General features: G+C 42.6%; 2 protein-coding genes across 4 annotated transcripts in view; one reads left to right on the top strand and one right to left on the bottom strand.

Moving 5' to 3' along the window:
• The window catches only part of BTBD3 (BTB domain containing 3), a 33590-nt gene extending 23981 nt beyond the window's left edge, over positions 1–9609 (bottom strand). Inside the window, exon 1 of one of the 3 annotated variants that reach the window (XM_069547096.1) lies at positions 9406–9609. The gene's annotated coding sequence lies outside the window, so the exon portion shown is untranslated. The remainder of the gene's footprint in view (positions 1–9405) is intronic. The other 2 variants (XM_069547095.1, XM_069547094.1) reach the window with 2 other exon arrangements.
• On the top strand, positions 4473–17462 carry LOC138417272 (collagen alpha-1(I) chain-like). The gene is made up of 4 exons (XM_069547078.1): positions 4473–4584; positions 8703–9543; positions 12225–12283; positions 15283–17462. Exons 1-3 carry the CDS (start codon positions 4473–4475, stop codon positions 12250–12252), a joined length of 981 nt encoding a protein of 326 aa, XP_069403179.1. The 3' UTR covers positions 12253–12283; positions 15283–17462.
• Positions 17463–19297: the final 1835 nt, after the last annotated feature.

The raw sequence follows: 19297 nt of genomic DNA, 5'->3' as shown, positions 1-19297 counted from the left end.
ATCCCATGAACACAGGTATGAAAATAGGTAATGGTCTAGATGCAAGCCCTTGTCTTTGCAGAGGCTCACAGTATAATGGCTGATGGCCAAAACCAGCCCGTTGGTACAGAGTAGGTGTGTTTGCTGGTGCTGGACAGGCAAAATCACCACTTTTAAAAAACTGGCAGATATAAGAAAAGGTGGCAATTAAAAAGAAAATCTTCACGAAGAAAACAAACATTGTACTTACCCAGGTCCCCAGCCCAGGTGTGCAACTATAAAAAGCAAGGTGTGCTTTCCAAGTGGGCTATCCATTAACAGCCTAAACTAAGGGCTATTTTGTAATTCAACAGCAGAAAAGCAGTGCTTTCCATTCAACCTTGGCCAACAGCACTGACTGTTTAAGAGTTCAAAATAAACTGTAACAGTGATAACTCTTAAAGAATGAATCTCTGTACTAACAAAACACAAATACAATGATCGGAGCTTCAAAGACAACACAGATTCTTCAAGTGACATATTCAGAATAGTGGTGCTTATGACATTTTATTTCTAATATGTATGGTAATCATGGCTAAAATGTTTCACCTTCTAAATATGGGGACCTACCCTGTTCACATCACTATTACTGAAAAGTTAAGACTTAAAATAGGGAACTCGATATGTTTTGTAGGAAACAGTTTAGAAATTGAAGGACATGTTTTTTGTCTACCTCACCGGTACTGGATTTATGCATTTCTAGAGAGAACACACATCACGGTTTTGGTTTATTGTCTATTCTTTGGCTGCTGACATGATCCCTAAAATCATCTTCTTCTGGCACATGACACCACTCAATTGTGCCAGCAATTCCAACAGTACAAAACACATGAATATTTCGTGCCCTACAGAAAGAGAGGGAGCCTGACATCTCTGAGACGTACTGAGACATGAAGCGCAGCAAAGGAGACGCTAGGGACGAAGGGACTGTACACGGAACTGGGACGACTGCTCTGCTGGAGGGATGGCCACAGCGCACACGTGTCGGGGAAACAGGGCAAAGGCCTGACTGCCTTTGATTTTGCGGATTTAATACCATGTTCAACTACATGCTTCTCTGTGGCTCTGAAGGACTTCAAAACCATCTTATATAAGAACTTATAGCTAGAACATTGGAAGAAAAAGGACTTAAAGATGGGGAGAGAGATGGGCTTAGAGATGGGGAGATATCTGAACAGCAAGAAAACACAGAAAAGAGAAAATAAGTAGCTGCGTCCTATTCTGAGATGGGTTAGAGAGTAAACAAACCGTAGATCACTGATACTCACCAGGGATAGCAAGCCCCTTTATTCTGAAATGTTCCTCACCCCATTGGTTAAAAACTGAAAGCCAAAGAGGGCAGATTCTAGAATTTAATTCACATCATTCCGATGTGAATTAATGCAGTTGGCTAAGACTTTCTGACAGTTAAGTGGCCTGTTCCTACACTCTGGCAGGGTTCAGCACTTTACAGACAGTACCCTATTTAATCCTCATAACCACTCTCTGTATTATTATACCCATTATGAATTATACATGTTCTGCAACTTCTGTTTTGCTGGGGGGATGCTAAATCACCAATGTTGGATCCAAAGATGCTATACAACTACTCTGCTTTATGAGAAAGTCATGGGAAAAAAATGGAGTAGACTATATTCATTTATTCAAAAAAATTTTACTGACCACATTCTGTGTATCAGACACTTGAGACACATTAATGAACAGACATAAAAATACTTGGCCACATGGAACTTACTGTCTAGCAGGACAGGGAGAGTCACCAAAAATAAGAAATAAATAAGTCATACAGAAATTTAGACGCTACAAAAAATGGAAACAATGCATTCCACAAAGGACACAAGGCAGTTTGCCTTTGTAAACACCGGGGACATCACTGCTGAGACTGCAGTTCAGCGAAGACCTGAAGGTGCAGAGGGACACAGGCAGAATGAACACCCTGGATAAAGATCTCAAGGGGGAATGTGCCTGCAGGGTTCCAGGGTCAGTCAGGAGGGAAGGCTGGCTGGACGGAGAGCATTCCATTCCAGGGAAAGGACTGGAGGGGAGGTCATAGTGGGGGAAACAGAATGCACTGGGCTTTGCGAACCATCATGAGACTCTGACTTTTACTCTGAGGGACATGGAAAGCAGGTGAAGAATCTGAAGCATATCTGACCTATGTATGAAAAAGATGCCTCCAGCTGTTAGGCTGATAACGTACTAAAGGGAAGTCAGGACGATGAAAGGAGAGGCCACTGAAACCACCCAGGCAGGAGATGCTGGAGACCTGCAGGAAGGCGCCTGCAGCAGAGCTGGGAAAATGGGCTGAGCTCCTGGGTGTATTCTGAGGACAGGATTGTGGAAACATCCAGAAGACAAAGCAGCAGGATCTGCTAACAGCCTGGATGTGGAGTGGAAGAGAAAGAGAAGAGTCAGGATGATTCCATGGTTTCTGACTTAAATAACCTGAAAAATGGAACTACCCTAACACAGAAACTGGGGCAGGCTACAGGAAGGACAGGTTTCCAGAGGAAGCTCAGAAATTCTGCTTTAGTCTTTAAAAGTGAAGTATCTTTTACATATTCAAGTCAAGAAAGTAGATGGATAACACACATCAGGAATTTAAGAGTGCCACCCCAGCTGGAAGTATACACTGGGAGTCTTAAGAAGCTGCATGGTATTTTATTAAAATCTTACAATTATTTGTGACAGAAGCCCTACAAAAACTGAGCCCTAAGCACTCCAAATTAACAGGCTGGTGGGGGGTGGGGGTGGGAAGCAACATTAAAATTTTAAAATGACTGAAAAGCCAGTGATACAAAAGGAAAAGCAGGAGACTGTGGTGTCCTCAAAATCAAATGAAGAACGTCAAATTAAAAAGGGAATGACCGATTCTATCAAGTGCTGCCAAGAGATAAAGATGAGAGATGACTGTTGCAATTTGCAATATTTTCTTTTGAAAAATCCCTGGAAAAACCCCACTCAGCCCCCATCCCAGAAGACATGAATATTGTATTAAATACGTTATCTTTTTTCAAGATTTTTAAAATAATGTATCATTTTATATTGACATAATTTATAATTATATAATAATTACTGTTATCATGTAATTAAATGTGTAATTTATTTTTTACGTTGGTCTCTGCTGCTGCATGGGCTTTCTCCAGCTGCAGCGAGCCAAGGATCCTCTCTCCCCGCCGCGCATGGGCTTCTCTGGCTGAGGAGCACAGGGTTCAGGGCGCGCGGGCTCCAGTAGTTGTGGCACAAAGGCTTAGCTGCTCAGCAGCATTTGGAAACCTTCCTGGACCAGGGATCGAACCCACCCCTCTCCTGCGCTGGCAGCCGGATTCTTTACCACAGAGACACCGGGAAGCCCCGAATATGACGTTACCTTTTAGTTTTGTCACGAACGGAATTTATTTTTCTAAAGAACTATTCAAAAGGGAAGGATTTACTCCAGTTTAATATTTGAGACTCAAGTCAGTAGATTTGTTAAAGAAATACTAGTGATAAACTGTAGCTGCTAACAGTAATCTGCTAATATTCCATTCCTCAGTTCAGTCTCTCAGTCGTGTCCGACTATCCGTGACCCCATGGACCACAGCACGCCAGGCCTCCCTGTCCATCACCAACTCCCGGAGTTTACTCAAACTCATGCCCACTGAGTCAGTGATGCCGTCCAACCATTTCATCCTCATCCCCTTCTCCTCCTGCCCTCAATCTTTCCCAGTACCAGAGTCTTTTCAAATGAGTCCTATCTCTTAAAAAAAAAACCCTCTAGGTAAATTGGAAATAAAAGGATAGATTTTCTCTGTCCTGATGAGAAATTATGATAAACAAAAGCCAATACTGTACTACTGTTTTTCCTATTAAAGAACAAAAGTTTGCACATTATTGCCATTACTATTTGATAATGTTCCAGAAGTATTTTATAATATTCCAGAAGGCTAATACTAGAGCAGTCTGCCATACAACCAAAATAAAAGGTATAATTATTAGAAAGAAGTAGATTCAAGTGTCACTATATACAACTGATTATATAACTAGGAAACACCAAAAAATAAACTGGAAAGCTCTTAGAATAAGAGCCAGGTATAATACAAAGAACAAAAATCAACAATCATCTTATACCAGCAATAGCCAACTTGATGAACCCTTCACAACAGCAACAAAAACATAGATACCTAAGAGAACCCTAACGAGAAATGTTAGGACTTAATAAAGATTAAGCAAGCAAACAAAACACCTCTGCTAACAGACAGGTCTGTGTAACTTTACACATCCCTTCAGGAAAACAGACTGTATACATGACGGTCCCTGTCAAAGAAGCAAAATCACTGGACACTTCTCAGTTCTAAGGATTCATCTGCAGAGCCCTCCAGGTTAAGACGGCATGTTTAACAAAACATCAAGCATTCAAACATCCTCCTCCTGCATTCCACACAGATGTCAGTGAAGAGAGCTTTCCAGAAGCCATGCATCAGGCATATGAGACCTGTCGTGAAGATGACAGCACAATCAGGACAGCGGGAAGCAGACAGACAAACAGCAACTCTGCAGGCCTGAGAGGGGGACGCCCCATCACCCGTGAGGCGAGCTGAGACGCACTCCAGTCTGCTCAGACTGGAGGAGAAAGGGTCAAGGCAGGTAAACTAAACCCTACTTCCTGGATGCCCTTCCCACCTTCTCACTGTGGAGTTCTGCCCCACAGTCCCAGAGCCCTAACAAACTGGACCTGATTAAGTCTTCAGACTGCGAGAGCACCAGAACCTTCCCCAAAGTGAAGAGGATGATAAGACTCCAGCCAGAGGCCTCGGGATCACTGGCAGCTGGACCCTCTCCCAGCACAGGGTGCCACCAGAGGACCAGCCTCTGACTAGCCCAAGAGGAAAAGATCATACTTGTGGTCCCAGGGAAAAACTCAAAAAACCCATCAAGAGCCTAAAGGCTGCCACTGAGGAGCCTGACGGGATGGAGAGATGGCCACTTACTTTAAGTAAGTATTTTAGTACTCTTAGATTTAATTACATGCATGTATTAGTATAAAGATAATAAGATCATCTTTACCTGAAAGGACAGATGGCTATAAGTAGGATTTTTAAAAGAACAGTGTGACTTGCTCTAGCAGATATTTCCATATATCCTAAATGTACAATTAAAAAGATTTAGCATTGATTAAGATTAGAGATCAATCACTGATGAGTAAGACCTCAAACAGACCCAAAAGTTAGTCAAGATCCTAAAATATAATAGAATGGAAGACCACAACCCAGTGAAGAAAGGGCAGACTGTCTAACAGATCTGCTGGTAGACAGGGCTGACTCAGGAGGAGAGGGTGCTGGAAGACAGTTCACACCCATGTGCTAACAGAAAATTAAATGTACAAACCTGTACTGTGCCAAGTCACTTAGCCGTGTCCGACTCTGTGACCCCATGGACTGTAGCCGGCCAGATTCCTCTGTCCATGGGGATTCTCCAGTTAAGAATACTGGAGTGGGTCGCCATGCCCTCCTCAAAGGGACCTTCCCAACCCAGGGAAGATCTCCCTCATTGCAGGTGGATTCTTTACCAACTGAGACACCAGGGAAGCCATTGTACAAATCTAATACATGTTAAACAGACATTTCAAAATCATTTTAAAAAATCATCAATTAAGAATAAAACGGGCAAAGTACCTGAACAGACAATTCTCAAAAGGCAAATGAACGAATAAAAAGCAAATTACTAATTTCACTAGCTACCCAAAAAATATGAATTAAAGTAAGGCCACATTTTTCCTGCAAATCAGGAAAGATCAAACACTGGAGTGCTGACACTACAGGAAGACCATCTAGCGCGTAAGGGAATCGATGTGTCCTGATATAAGCAATTTGGCAGCAGGCCTCAAGAGTTATAAAGGAGTTCACCTTTGCCCCAGGAATTCTGCTATAAATCTAGCCTGAGACATCAGAGACAGCGAGACTTTCAGACAAGCGCCTTTACCCCAGCTCGACCTGTGTGTCTATTACTTTGTGAGCCTACCTCCTCTGCCAGACTCTGCTGAAGACCTTGCTCTATTTCTATTTGGTTCATTCCACTGCTCCAAAACTCTATGTTGCAGGCACAATTATTACCCCTATTCTATGCATAAAGGAAGCACAATCAAATAATTAGGTAATTAAGGTCACTTAATCGGAAAAGGCCAAGATTTGCAACTAGAGTTTAATACCATATTCCCAAACACTAAAAATGGAATATGTCAAAGAAGAGAAAACTAGTTAAACAAACTTTGACATATCCATCGTTTAAAGTTTTACTTTTGAGGACGATTTAAGGGCACAAGAAATGTCTGTGATATATTAGCAAAGGGGCAATATTTAAAACTACAAATGAAATTAAAATATCAATTTTGTTTAAAAGTGTATCTATGCAGACAAATAAAATGGGACAAACGGAAGCACATCATGCCGTGTAGAGCTGTTTATTTCTGGATGACACTGCTGTGATTTTTATGTCCTTAAGATTAGGTGAAGAAAGCTGAGCGCCGAAGAATCGATGCTTTTGAACTGTGGCGCTGGAGAAGACTCTTGAGAGTCCCTTGGACTGCAAGGAGATCCAACGAGTCCATCCTAAAGGAGATCAGTCGTGGGTGCTCATTGGAAGGACTGATGCTGAAGCTGAAACTCCAAGTCTTTGGCCACCTCATGTGAAGAGCTGACTCACTGGAAAAGACCCTGATGCTGGGAGGGATTAGGGGCAGGAGAAGAAGGGGCCGACAGAGGATGAGATGGCTGGATGGCATCACCAACTTGATGGACATGAGTTTGAGTGAACTCCGGGAGTTGGTGATGGACAAGGAAGCCTGGTGTGCTGTGATTCATGGGGTCTCAAAGAGTTGGACGCGACTGAGCGACTGAACTGAACTGAGGATCAGGTAAGAAGTTACCTTCTTAGCTGCACAGCTTAACTGCTGAACTACAAGGTCCATCAAATCAAAGGGTTTTCCACTATTTTTCTTTGCTCAGAGTAAAATGGGGAAAATCAGCCTTACAAAATTTGCTTGACAGTCCAAAAGTTAACTAGCACATAAAACCAGAGTAGAGAAAACTTCTTCAATCCCTAATACATGCTGGAAATCTCTGTACTACCATAAGCATTTTGGATTGACTGATCAGATTCTGATCATCTACATAGCAAAGTTTGAAAGATTTCAAAACACGGACAAGCCTGGAGACACGTCTGAACTATTTTACACGAACAGTTTTAAGAGTTCCTTGCAAAATAAACTGGAATGAATTGGCGAGGGAATGGGAATAACTGTTTTGTGCATAAAAGAACGAACATTTTTTTAAAAACCTGTCTTTGTTTAGATGTGTGTGTGTTGGGGAAGGGAAGGAGTGGGTGAATCTGTAGAAGAACTGTGCCTTTCCTTCCCTATTTTAAAGTATAACATTACAAGTGGTCTAACTTTTGGCAAAGAATCATGGCAAAGAACTTTCTAGGAATTAAACAATTTACAAACTGACAATGGTATCTAGTCACAAATTAGCAAAGGTTTTGGCAAGGATGTAGGGTTATATTTCACTTTTAAAACTTCTTGAGTATGTCTTCAGACTTTAGAAAAATGACGCTTACCCTTCGAAGATGTGTGTGCCCCAAAGGAAAATCAAGGGTTCTTTTTAAAGGTGCTTTTCATCTCTTTTAGAACTTTGTTACACAAGTTCTTAGTGCAGAGATTGGTAAAAGAGAATCTCTTCAGGGGAGAACAGCAGAGCTGTTCGTATTGTCACTCCATACAACAGCACTGATAAATAATTCTGTAATCACTTAAAGAAAACCTGGGACTGTGTGAACACACCTTTACCTGAGCCGAGGCCAAGAAAAGGGGGATTCAAACTCTTTAGAAAAGGAAGCGTCCTCTGCAGCAAACCAAAGGTAGACCCGCCCACTTCCCCTGGAAGACCCGTTGCTATGGTAACCCGCAACTATCACACACACAACCCCGCCCCCCCCCCCCCCCCCGGAGAGTCAGAACTTACTGGGGGAGGGGATCCTCCCAGAGGCTGTGGGATGGATGGCTAGAAAGGGGGAGCTGGGGAAGGGTGGGGAGGGAGGCTGAGAGCGAGTTAGAAGAAGCCAAGGCAGGGGTCAGAGAGGGTGGCCTTACTACTAAGAAATTCAACGCAGTAGTTAGAACAATGCCTGGACGCCGGAGTCGTGTTTAGCCGAAGTTTGAACCTTTAGAGACGCTTCCCTCCGTCCCCTGGCGGGGAACAAGCTACTCTTTGTGAGTTCCTGCCTATGGAGAACGAAGCTAGCGTTTCATCTCAGCAGTATCAAACTGCTACTTCGCAAAACTCAAAACCTGACTTTCTTATATTAAACCGGTGCTTCCCAAACTCTGCTGCACCGCTGGAATCACTGAGGGAACTTTACATACCGCGTTTTACTTGGTCTTCAGTTTTGAGCCTAGAGTTTTAAAACTCCCCGGTGACGCTTTCGTGGAGCCAGTTTTGGGAACTACAGTACTCCAAGATGTGGCTGAGAGTATTTAAATCAAAGGATGAAAGAGAGACAGAAAAGGGGGTAAAGAAAGCACAATCATCGCTCTTTGTCTTTTCACGGCTAATAATAGAAATTAGCTAGCTTTCTCCAAGCGCACACAGGACAATAGGTTTCTTGATAAATAGGAGTCCCCGGCATGCCCTAACAATACTTTCTTTGAGATAACAAGACCAGGCAATATAAGTCTATTCTCCCCAAGAGAGCAAATACCCTTCTTACCAAAACACCAAACCTGCACATCTATCTCAAGAGCGAATGGGCCGTGAACACCGCTCAGAACTTGGAGGACGAGCTGCAGGACCACAAGGAAACCGAACTGGCAGAAGCCCAGCAGCGTTTGCCTGGGCCCCGCAGCCCCCGGGGCGGCCGAGGGCGGGGGTCGGCCCCCGGGACCTCCGGCGCCCCGGGACAGTCACTCAGGGGAAGTTTGCTCGCGCTCAGCCCTCGGCTCCCAGGCGGGGGGCGCGGCCGCCACCTGCTCGACGGCCCCTCCCGGACCGCGGCCGCCTCCCGGGGTCGCGCTCGCGGCGGGCGCCCGAGCGGCCGGCAGGGCCCAGGGGGCTCGCCTCGGCCCTCCCCGGGGTCCTGGGCTGCAGCGGGCCCTGTCCCGAGCCGGACGCCGGGACCAGAAAGGGACCGGCGCCGTCCTGGGGAGCCCGTCCGAAAACCGCCTCCGCGGCCCGCGCCCCCAGAGCCGGTGCCCCCCACACCGCCCGCCGCGGCCCCCACTCCGCCCGCAGCCCGGCCCCGGCCCGCCGCGCTCGGCCCCTGCGGCCCGCGGTCGGGCGCGCGCCCCATCTCGGCGGCCCGGCGCTGCGCACGCGCGGAGGCGCCCGCCCGCCCGCCCGCGGCGCCCTCACTCACCGCGCGCCGGTCCCGTCTCCGCAGGCGGCGCCGCCGTGAGTACCGCACTCCGCCCGGGCCGGGGGCAGCTGCTCAGGCCCGGACCAGGGCTCTCGGGGATGCGGCGCCCAGCGGGCTCGGCGGGGACCCGCACGCAGGGTACGCTCCGTGGGGCCGCGCGCGCGCCCGAGCTCGGGGGGCGGGGTCGAGGAGTGCGCGCGCCCGAGCGCCGGGGGCGGGGCCGAGCGGTCTGCGCGCCCGGAGGCGCCCCTGGACACCGGGCATGCGCACTGCCCTGCCTGCCCCTGCCCTGGCGGCAACGGGCGCTGACCCTGCACCAGTGAAACCTAGGCCGGTGGACGAGCGCCAAAAGGCACCCTTCACGGAGAGGCAAGGTCGCCGTTATCCCACAGGCTGCAGTCTTTTACTCGGTGTCATTTGTCAGTTAAAAGTGTTAAACATCTATTGAGCACCTACTTTGGTAGAGCCTTCGTGCAGAACGCGGAACATACTCAGGTCATGGGGAACCAATTGCATTTGGCTTTGGGATTCCTTTTCGGACACTGGTTCCAGTCCTCTCTTTGACCAGATGAGAAAAGCGCATAGAGATTCAGTTAAGTCGCTCAGTCGTGTCCGACTCTTTGCGACCCCGTGAACCGCACGCCGGTCCGGTCTCCGCTGCTCCCTGTCCATCACCAACTCCCGGAGTCCACCCAAACCCATGTCCATTGAGTCAGTGATGCCATCCAGCCATCTCATCCTCTGTCGTCCCCTTCTCCTGCCCTCAATCTTTCCCAGCATCAGGGTCTTTTCAAATGAGTCAGATCTTGGCATCAGGTGGCCAAAGTATTACCCATTACCTGAATCTGCAAACCTTAACAACACTGTTAAGCAATTTGGGGAATGAGACTTGCCGCTGGCTAGGGTCTTGAGAAAACTTAGCCTAGAGGGGAAAGAGATGGAGTCAGAAGATCAGATCACCTGGATTCTGCAAAGGCAGAAATCACACACAACACACACAAAATCAAATAATACATGAACTTTTCTTGGGGCCAAAATTGAACCTGAATGTTCATAGTGAAGGGCAAAAACGGTGGGTAGAAAGGTATTGATGCTCCTTTAGAAAAGACTGTTGATGCTTCACTTCAAATTTTCAGCTTTTTTCATTAGACAATTGATAACTACTAGAGATGTCAGGGAGAAGGGTCCAGTGGTGTGGGGGTCTGATTAATGCTGAATTTTGGAACATAAATTGAAGACCAGACATGAAATGCTATTGAAGTATTAGGGTCCTGAATTCAAGTGTTGGCCTCAGGGAATGCGTGGATACGTTTTCAGAGATTGTGAAAGACAGAATTTCCTAGTTTTTGTCACTGCTTGTTTGAGAAATAGCTCTCTATTTCTCATGACGATACCTACTTTATTAGACTTGATCATCAACCTTGGTAGATATTTATTAGTGGATAAATTAGACCTCTAAAATATACAGCTACAAACCCTAAATATTGGGTTGACCAAAAAGTTCATTTGGGTTTTTCATAAGATGTGATAGAAAATCCCAACAAAATTTTTGGCCAACCCAATACTTCTTTTAAAATGAATTTGGCCCTGGGAGAATATACTTCTTCTTAATTGAAAAATAAAAGCAACAACAACAACAGCAACGTTAATTTGGGAGATAGTACACAAAATGAAAAATAAATCGATTTTGAAAACAGAAAGTTCTTTTATAAACTCCAGATCCTTCATAGCAAACTTTTGGATGTTGTGCAGTTGTTCGGTGCTTATTGTATTCGATTGTAATGTCAGGGAGGAAGAAATTTCACTCTACCCTTCTGGCTGGTCTAAGAATTAGGTTGAGACAGAGTAACAGGAGAAAATCAAAACAAAAGTTTAATAACGTATTCATGGGAGAAAGCCAAAAAAATTGAGTAACTCACCAAAATGGCTCAAACCCCATCTTAAATATCTTCAGTTTAAAAATAAAAGTTGTTACCAACTGTGGCTGGGACTTCAGAGGGGAAGAAGACAATTCTTATGAAGGTGGAAAAGCAAATGTTTGGTAAATAAATGTTTTCTAGGCCCTGTAGAGACAAGAAGACACTGAGTAGACTCTGATCTGTAAGCTGTTCCCCTACCACCCTTAGCCCATATATTTTTTTGGTTGGTGTCTCTGGTAATAGCTCTGTTCCTGGAATATGCCTTTTATCTGAAACAATTAATTTTTTTTTTTTTTTTACTGCACTGCACATCATGTGAGACCTTAGTTCCCCAACCAGGTATCTCACCCAAACCCGTTGCATTGGAAATGTGGAGTTCTAACCACTGGATCACCAGGAAAGTGCCTGTTTGTCGCAGTTATGGGGAAGGTCAAAGTTTCTTCCTGAGTCTTTTGGGTTTGATTGTTTTCAGTCTGAAAAAAATCTGCATACCAAAGAGACATTTGGGATGGCAAGTTTTGTTCCCCTGCAGTAGCATGGAATCATAATATTTACTTTGTATGATGGTTAATTTTATGTGTCTATTTGGCTAGGCCACTGTACGCAGGTATTTGGTCAAACATCGTCTGCATGTTTATGTGAAGTTGTTTTTTTCAGGTGAGATTGACATTTAAGTCAGTGGATTTTGAGTCAAGCAGATTGCATTCCATAATGTGGGTGGGCCTTATACAACAGAATAAGACTGAACTCCCTTGGAAAAAAAAATAATTCTGGACTTGAACTGCAGCTCTTCCCTGGGCCTCCAGCATGTCCGCTCACCCTGAAGACTTTGGACTTGTCGTCCTCCACAATCATGTGAGTCAATTCCTTATAAGTCTCTCTCTTTTTCTCTCTCTCTAGTTGGTTCTGCTTCTCTGAAGAACCCTGACTAATATACCTTGTGTGGTTATGAATATAAGGTAAGTTAATTATCATCTGAATCTAAAAAATGGGTATTATAATCTTTAATTTATAAGGTTGTGTAAAGTTAAAATAAAAATGAGTAAATCACCCAGCAGATGTTAGGGTCTGAATAAATGGCAACTACTATTACTTTTGAATGAATGCCAAAGGTAAAAACCAAAAGAGAAGAGAAGGTGGCTATTGAGCCTGTGAGATTTTCCTTAATTCCCTGGATAATACTATTAAATTTTAAAAATTGATTTAGGAGATAACAAAATTTTGGTCTCCCTAGTTGATATAGCAAAAAAGGTGATACACCGAAAAGGTGATAACATATGAAGATTTTGATTATTTGCAAGTAAATGCCTAATGAGTCATTAGCTAAAGATCGCTGTACCAGACATGCAAAGCAAAGACATGAGTTCACATCTGAGCATTTTATTTCAGTTCAAGTGCCAGTTCAATTAACTCTACTGGCTACCAGGAAGGAGAAACCTTAGAAGTGTTTACACTGGAAATAATTCCCAATCTTAGAGTAGGTGCGTGATACAGCACCCAATCAGTGTGTTTATTGAATCCCTTTTGAGACAAGGCTATAGCTGTTAGGAGCATGCAAAAATGGATAATATATTCCATTTAATCTACAAATATTGCCATTTATTACATACTAGGCAACATTCCTGATCTCGGGGAACTGATCAAATAGCCTGTGAGTAACCATAGCTGTAATTTAAGACAGAATGTGGCAAGAGCCTCAGGAAGAACATAGATGATTGAGCTATTTGTACCTTGTTCAGGAGGCTGATGCTGGGGGCTCCCCTTCCTCATCCTGCCTCCATTGTGAGCCCCAGTTTTGCACAATTTGGTCTGATGCAAACCAGTGAAGTAGAGGAGTATCTTTTAAAAACGTTTTGAGCAAAGTGATGAATATTAAATAAAATAACCTTCTCATTCCCCTGACTCACTCACTTCAGAGCTTACAGGGTATAATAAGAAAGGGTGCGGCAGACCTCTTCAAGCCATTCAGAGGTGAAAGCTGCTCTTTTCCTCATTGTCTTTCTTTTCATGTCAAAGCTGTTGTTTTGTTTAAAAGGGAATTTACTTTAGAGTTAAAAACAGAAAACAAAAACAAATCTAAGGTAAATTCCCCTGATCTCATGAAGATTTATGAGGAAAATACATTAAAAATGAACATGACAATAGCAAATGGTGGGGACTGGTGTTCCTAAAAGGACAGGGAATATTTGAGTTGGAAACCATGAACCAGGTGGCCAGAGATGGCCATCGTGTTTACCTGTAGCTGCTGCCATGATGTGACCTCCTTTTTCCTTTTGGCTGAGAATAAAAGATTCCACCGTGGATGAGAATAAGCCAACTGTAGGACTGACAAAAGCAAGTGATTGAGGGGGAAATACACAGCAATTTTGTCATTTTTAAATAATCAGGATGTTAAATTGTATCATAAGAATTTGTGAATATATTCATTTCAGGAGTTTTGCCACAGTGAATGGGAAATAAATTAATCTGGGATTAAAGGAAACTCTATACTAGAAAAGGAAGAGTTTTAATAAAATCGCAAGGAATGGCCTCCAGCCATGGATGTTAATTATCATCTGATGAATAATAATGATAATAATAGGAGATGTGAAATAAGTTAAAAGATACATGCTGAGTCAAGTTTTTTAATTTTTTAAAAAAATTACCAACCCTGGAATGGTCCATTGCAAATTTAAGCAATGCGCTGGCATTAAATGGTTTACAATTAGCTGAAAACACAATTAGCTCTACGCTACAGTTTCATACACAGCATCTTTTTTCTGTGATTTTTAAAAATTATTACTTTAAAAATATTCAACTTGATTAATATCCTGAGTGTTGCCTACTCAATAAAGAGAATTGCAATATACTTATTTCTTGTTGTTGATGTTGTTTAGTCATAAGTCGTGTCCAATTATTTTGTGACCCCATGGACTGTACCCCACCAGGCTTCTCTGTCCATGGGATTTCCCAGGCAAGAATACTGGAGTGGATTGCCATTTCCTTCTCCAGGGGATCCTACCAACCCAAGGATGGAACCCAAGTCTCCTGCATTGGTAGGCAGCTTCTTTACCACTGAGCCACCTGTGAACTTACTTCTTTCTATAAGAATATTTGATTATCAAAAATCAAAATTTGTCAGAATGCCCAGCAGGCACATTTGCTGTTATTTTTTAGATCTGACTTTCCTCTTCCCTGTTAATATTTTATCCCACTGACAAATGTCATTGATTGACACACAGCTTCTCAATATGATGACTTTGCACATTTTAATTATACTTGGAATTTTAAATGCTAAGTAAACTTTCCATCAGAGCTCTTATGATGGCTCAGTGGTAAAGAATCTGCCTGCCAGTGCAGAAGATGCAGGAGATGCAGTTTCAATACTTGGGTCGGGAAGATCCCTTGGAAGAAGAAATGGCAACTCACTCAGTATTCTTGCCTGGGAAGTCCCTTGGACAGAGGAGCCTGGTGGGCTACGGCTGATGGGGTAACAAAGAGTTGGACATGACTTAGCAACTAAACAACAATGAATTATTTTCCATAAGCAATGATAAAAACCATGTGGCAAACCCAGGACTGGGTTACAGAGGGTTATTTCTTTAAAAATGAACTGCCTACAGAATATTATATCTAGTTTGCCAATGTAAACACATACTTCATTAAGCAACAGTTTGTAAAGTCACATGAATATTAAAATTATTTATATTCTAGTTTAGTGGGAGAGTTGAGGTGAGTACTGTCTGATGGAAAGACGTGTTAGCCACAAATTCGAGCTACATATGAAATTTAAAATTTTCCAGTAGCATTTTAAAGAGAAAGACTAGGTGAAATAACTTTAATAATGTCTTTTATTTAATCCAGATATTCAAAATATTATCATTTCATCATGTAATGTGTGTAAAAATTTATTAATGGCCTATTTTACATTTGTTTTCGTACTGAATCTTAAAATCTGGTTCGTATTTTCCTCTTATAGCTCATCCTAATCCAGACAACAGTTTCAAATAGTCCTTGATAGTAGCTGCCTGTGACTAGGCACCGTAGAACTGGACAGCAAAGATCTAGGACTCGGGCATTGGTTCTGAAACGTGGCTGCACAGTGGAATCACCTGAGAAAAGATGAAAAAATGTTGATACCTGTGTCATGGACCCATGATTCTGGTGTATTTGCTCTGGGCATTGGGAATTCAAAACCAAATTCAGGTGATTCTAATATGCAACAAAGTTTGACAATCACTATTTTTATTTAAGGCTTTAATGTTATGAAAGCACTGTCAATTGTCCTTGAAACCAATAGAATTTAAAAATCATGCTGAAACATACTAGTGATATGCCATATATGGCACATGTCGATCACTAGTATTTTTATTTCTTTTTGGCTGCACTGGATCTTTGTTGCTTCTTGCAGGCTTTCTCTGCTTACGGAAAGCGGGGTCTGCTCTCTGGTTGCTGTGTGTGGGCTTCACATTGTGATGCCTTCTCTTACTGCAGAGCATGGGCTCTAGGGCGCGCAGGCTCCAGTAGTTGCAATGCCTGTTTCTCTGTGGCACGTGGGATCTTCCCCAATCAGAGATCAATCTCATGTCCCCTGCATCGGCAGGTGGATTCTTATCCACTGTACCAGCAGGGAAGTCCACTAGTATTTCTTAATAAAATTAACAGTTGCTAATAAGATTTCAAGTTTTGGTTATCTGGCCATGAATTCGGCTGTAACGTGGACAATTCCAGTCAAGATTTAACTTCAGTTCTCAATGAGAACTGTTAAGTATGGCATTTCTGTATTTGTTCCCTGGAATTTTTAACTTTATGTTTGTTTAGCAAATCTCCTAATAGAGAAATCAACTCTGACAATGGAATCACAAAATTTGTCTATGATATCTGCATTTATTTAATATGTTTAACTCTTGTGTCCAATTATTTAATATGCTTAACTCTTATTTTCTTACTGAAAATATAAGAGCTAACCCACATTCATGACAAATATTTCCCCTCCTTGTTTCTACTCCATGATTGTTGATTATCTGTACCTCATATATCAGATATATTCTAATACTGCTTAGTAACAAACCACTTTAAGAGTTAGTGAATTTAAAACAACAACCTTTATTATCAATACTTCCATCAAGCCTCTGACTCTGCTCTGCAATTCTGCTCTGGGCCAGGCTTGCCTAATCTTGCCTGAACAATCTCAAGCATCCTCATTTAGCTGGTGGGGTGGGTGTCTGGAGGCTAGTTGGTCTAGACTGGACAACTGGAATAACCCAGCACTGTTCCTTGTTGTCTCTGATCTTCCAGCAGACTAGCCCAGTGGGTTCTCAGAGTAGTGGTGGCCTTCCAAAAACTAAAAGTATGAAGGCACATTTTAAAGCGTCTGACTGCATGAAGTTGATACTGTTTCATTGGCCAAAGTAAGCCATTGGCAAGCCCAGAGGGGATACAGGCAGGTTCATTCAATCTGCCAAGCCTTGGTCCTATTTGATTAGTCTTATCACACTTGATTCTGTGTATTTCCAGGTGTTGTTACTCCGCAGGGTATGTTGTTGTTATTTGTTTTTTATAAATCTGTTCTAGGTATTGCAATGTTGAATATCTCTTCCTATTGTAGATAGGATTTCTCTTTCTCTGAATGTTGCTACTATCCTTCTGTCTTATAGAACTTTTCTTTGGGGTTTAGTCATTTTTATACTTTTAAAACCTCTTTTTAAAACTGATTCTATAGATGAATGACAAAAACAAATACAACCTTTGATCAGCCCAAAAATCAGTAAACTGATATAATATGTTCAAAAGACTGTGCATTGTATTGAGTTCCAAAAATGTTTCAAATGCTTTATATTTCATCAAAATTCTTAACCTGATTTCAAAATCATTAAGTAAACCAATACTTATATACATACAGTGTTGATAAATACTTCCTACTTATCTGTTATACATTTAACATTTGTAGTTCATATGTGTGTTTTCCAATGTATTTATTTGTAATTAATGGCTCAATTCAGCATATATAAAATCATTTCTGGTTGAATTTTCAAGAAATTAGAGTAAAGAGTAATATAGAGAGATTTTCTCAAAACCAGACTTTAAAAGGCATTGGATCTTATCACTTGGTTATATGACTGAGCTGTGTTTTTAAGAAATAAAAGCAAGTACATTTCCTTCTCTGGGTTTACTTACTTGGCATCTGTGGAGGTTCAGAGTCCTATAGAAACCTTTATCTTTTTTCTATTTAAACAGTCATTGTAAACTGTTTGTTACTAGGCTATAACCTTACAAGAGTAAATTACAGTTCATGGAACTGTGAATTACCACGCAACATTCTATGCCTACATGAGTAATGACAAAAAATAGATGAAGAAAACACCACCTACTTGTATTGCTCTGTTTGCTGTTCTCAAAAGGGTTATTACTGTGCAGCTTCCCATAAGCTGGAAAAGGTATTATTGCTGATCAAATAACTTGGAATAGAAGCCCTGAGGAGTCTAATTCTTCCAAGGTTAGCTTTGTAAGTTGGGAATATTCTGGAATGTGATAGCAAGAAGTTGTATCCTACTGGACATTCTTGGGGTGATTTTCCTCAGAAACCAAGCCCTCCAAACAATTTAAGTGCAAGTAGTGTTGTTGGAGGTGGTCCAAGGAAACACTGATGGTGAAGTGAAGCACGGGGAAGTGAAACGCTGAACAGGAGCTTGGTGCTTTGGGTGGTGGAACTGGAATCATTATGCACCGATTCTCCTCTAGACCATAAAGAATGAGGTTCTGCTCCCAGTTCAGTTCAGTTCAGTCACTCAGTCATGTCTGACTTTGCAGTCCCATGAATTGCAGACCACCAGACTTGCCTATCACCAGCTCCTGGAGCTTGCTCAAACTCATGTCCATCAAGTTGGTGATGCCATCCAGCCATCTCATCCTCTGTCGTCCCCTTCTCCTCCTGCCCCCAATCCCTCCCAGCATCAGGGTCATTTCCAATGTATCAGCTCTTCGCATCAGGTGGCCAGAGTATTGGAGCTTCAGCATTAGCATCAGTCCTTCCAATGAAAATCCCAGACTGATTTCCTTTAAGATTGATTGGTTGATCTCCTTGCAGTCCAAGGGACTCTGAAGTCTTCTCCAACACCACAGTTCAAAAGCATCAATTCTTCAGTGCTCAGCTTTCTTTATAGTCCAACTCTGACATCCATACATGACTACTGAAAAAAACTGGCTTTGACCAGACAGACCTTTGTTGGCAAAGTACTGTCTCTGCTTTTTAATATGCTGTCTAGGTTTGTCACAGCTTTTCTTCCAAGGAGCAAGTATCTTTTAATTTCATGGCTGCAGTCACCATCTGCAGTGATTTTGGAGCCCAATAAAATAAAATCTGACACTATTTCCATTATTCCCCCATCTATTTGCCATGAAGTGATGGGACTGGATGTCATAATCTTCATTTTCTGAGTGTGGAGTTTTAAGCCAGCTTTTTCCCTCTTCTCTTTCACTTTCGTCAAGTGGTTCTTCAGGTCCTCTTTGCTTTCTGCCATAAAGGTAGTGTCATCTGCTTGTCTGAGGTTATTGATATTTCTCCTGGCAATCTTGATTCCAGCTTGTGCTTCTTCCAGCCCAGCATTTCTCATGATGTACTCTGCAAATAAGTTAAATAACCAGGGTGACAATATATAGCCTTGACGTACTCCTTTTCCTATTTGGAACCAGTCTGTTGTTCCATGTCCAATTCTGTTGCTTCCTGACCTGCATACAGGTTTTTCAAGAGGCAGGTCAGGTGGCCGCTTCTGAGTTTTCCAAATTTGCTGGCATATTGAATGAAGCATTTTCACAGCATCATCTTTTAGGACTTGAAATAGCTCAACTGGAATTCCATCACCTCTGCTAGCTTTATTTGTCATGATGTTTCCTAAGGCCCACTTGACTTCATATTCCAGGATGTGTGGCTCTAGGTGAGTGATCACACCATCATGGTTATCTGGATCATGAAGATCTTTTTTTTTTTTAAATAG

This window comes from Ovis canadensis, chromosome 13 (assembly GCF_042477335.2).
Source record: "Ovis canadensis isolate MfBH-ARS-UI-01 breed Bighorn chromosome 13, ARS-UI_OviCan_v2, whole genome shotgun sequence".
Lineage (NCBI taxonomy): Eukaryota > Metazoa > Chordata > Mammalia > Artiodactyla > Bovidae > Ovis > Ovis canadensis.
This window is presented reverse-complemented; position numbering and strand designations above follow the sequence as displayed.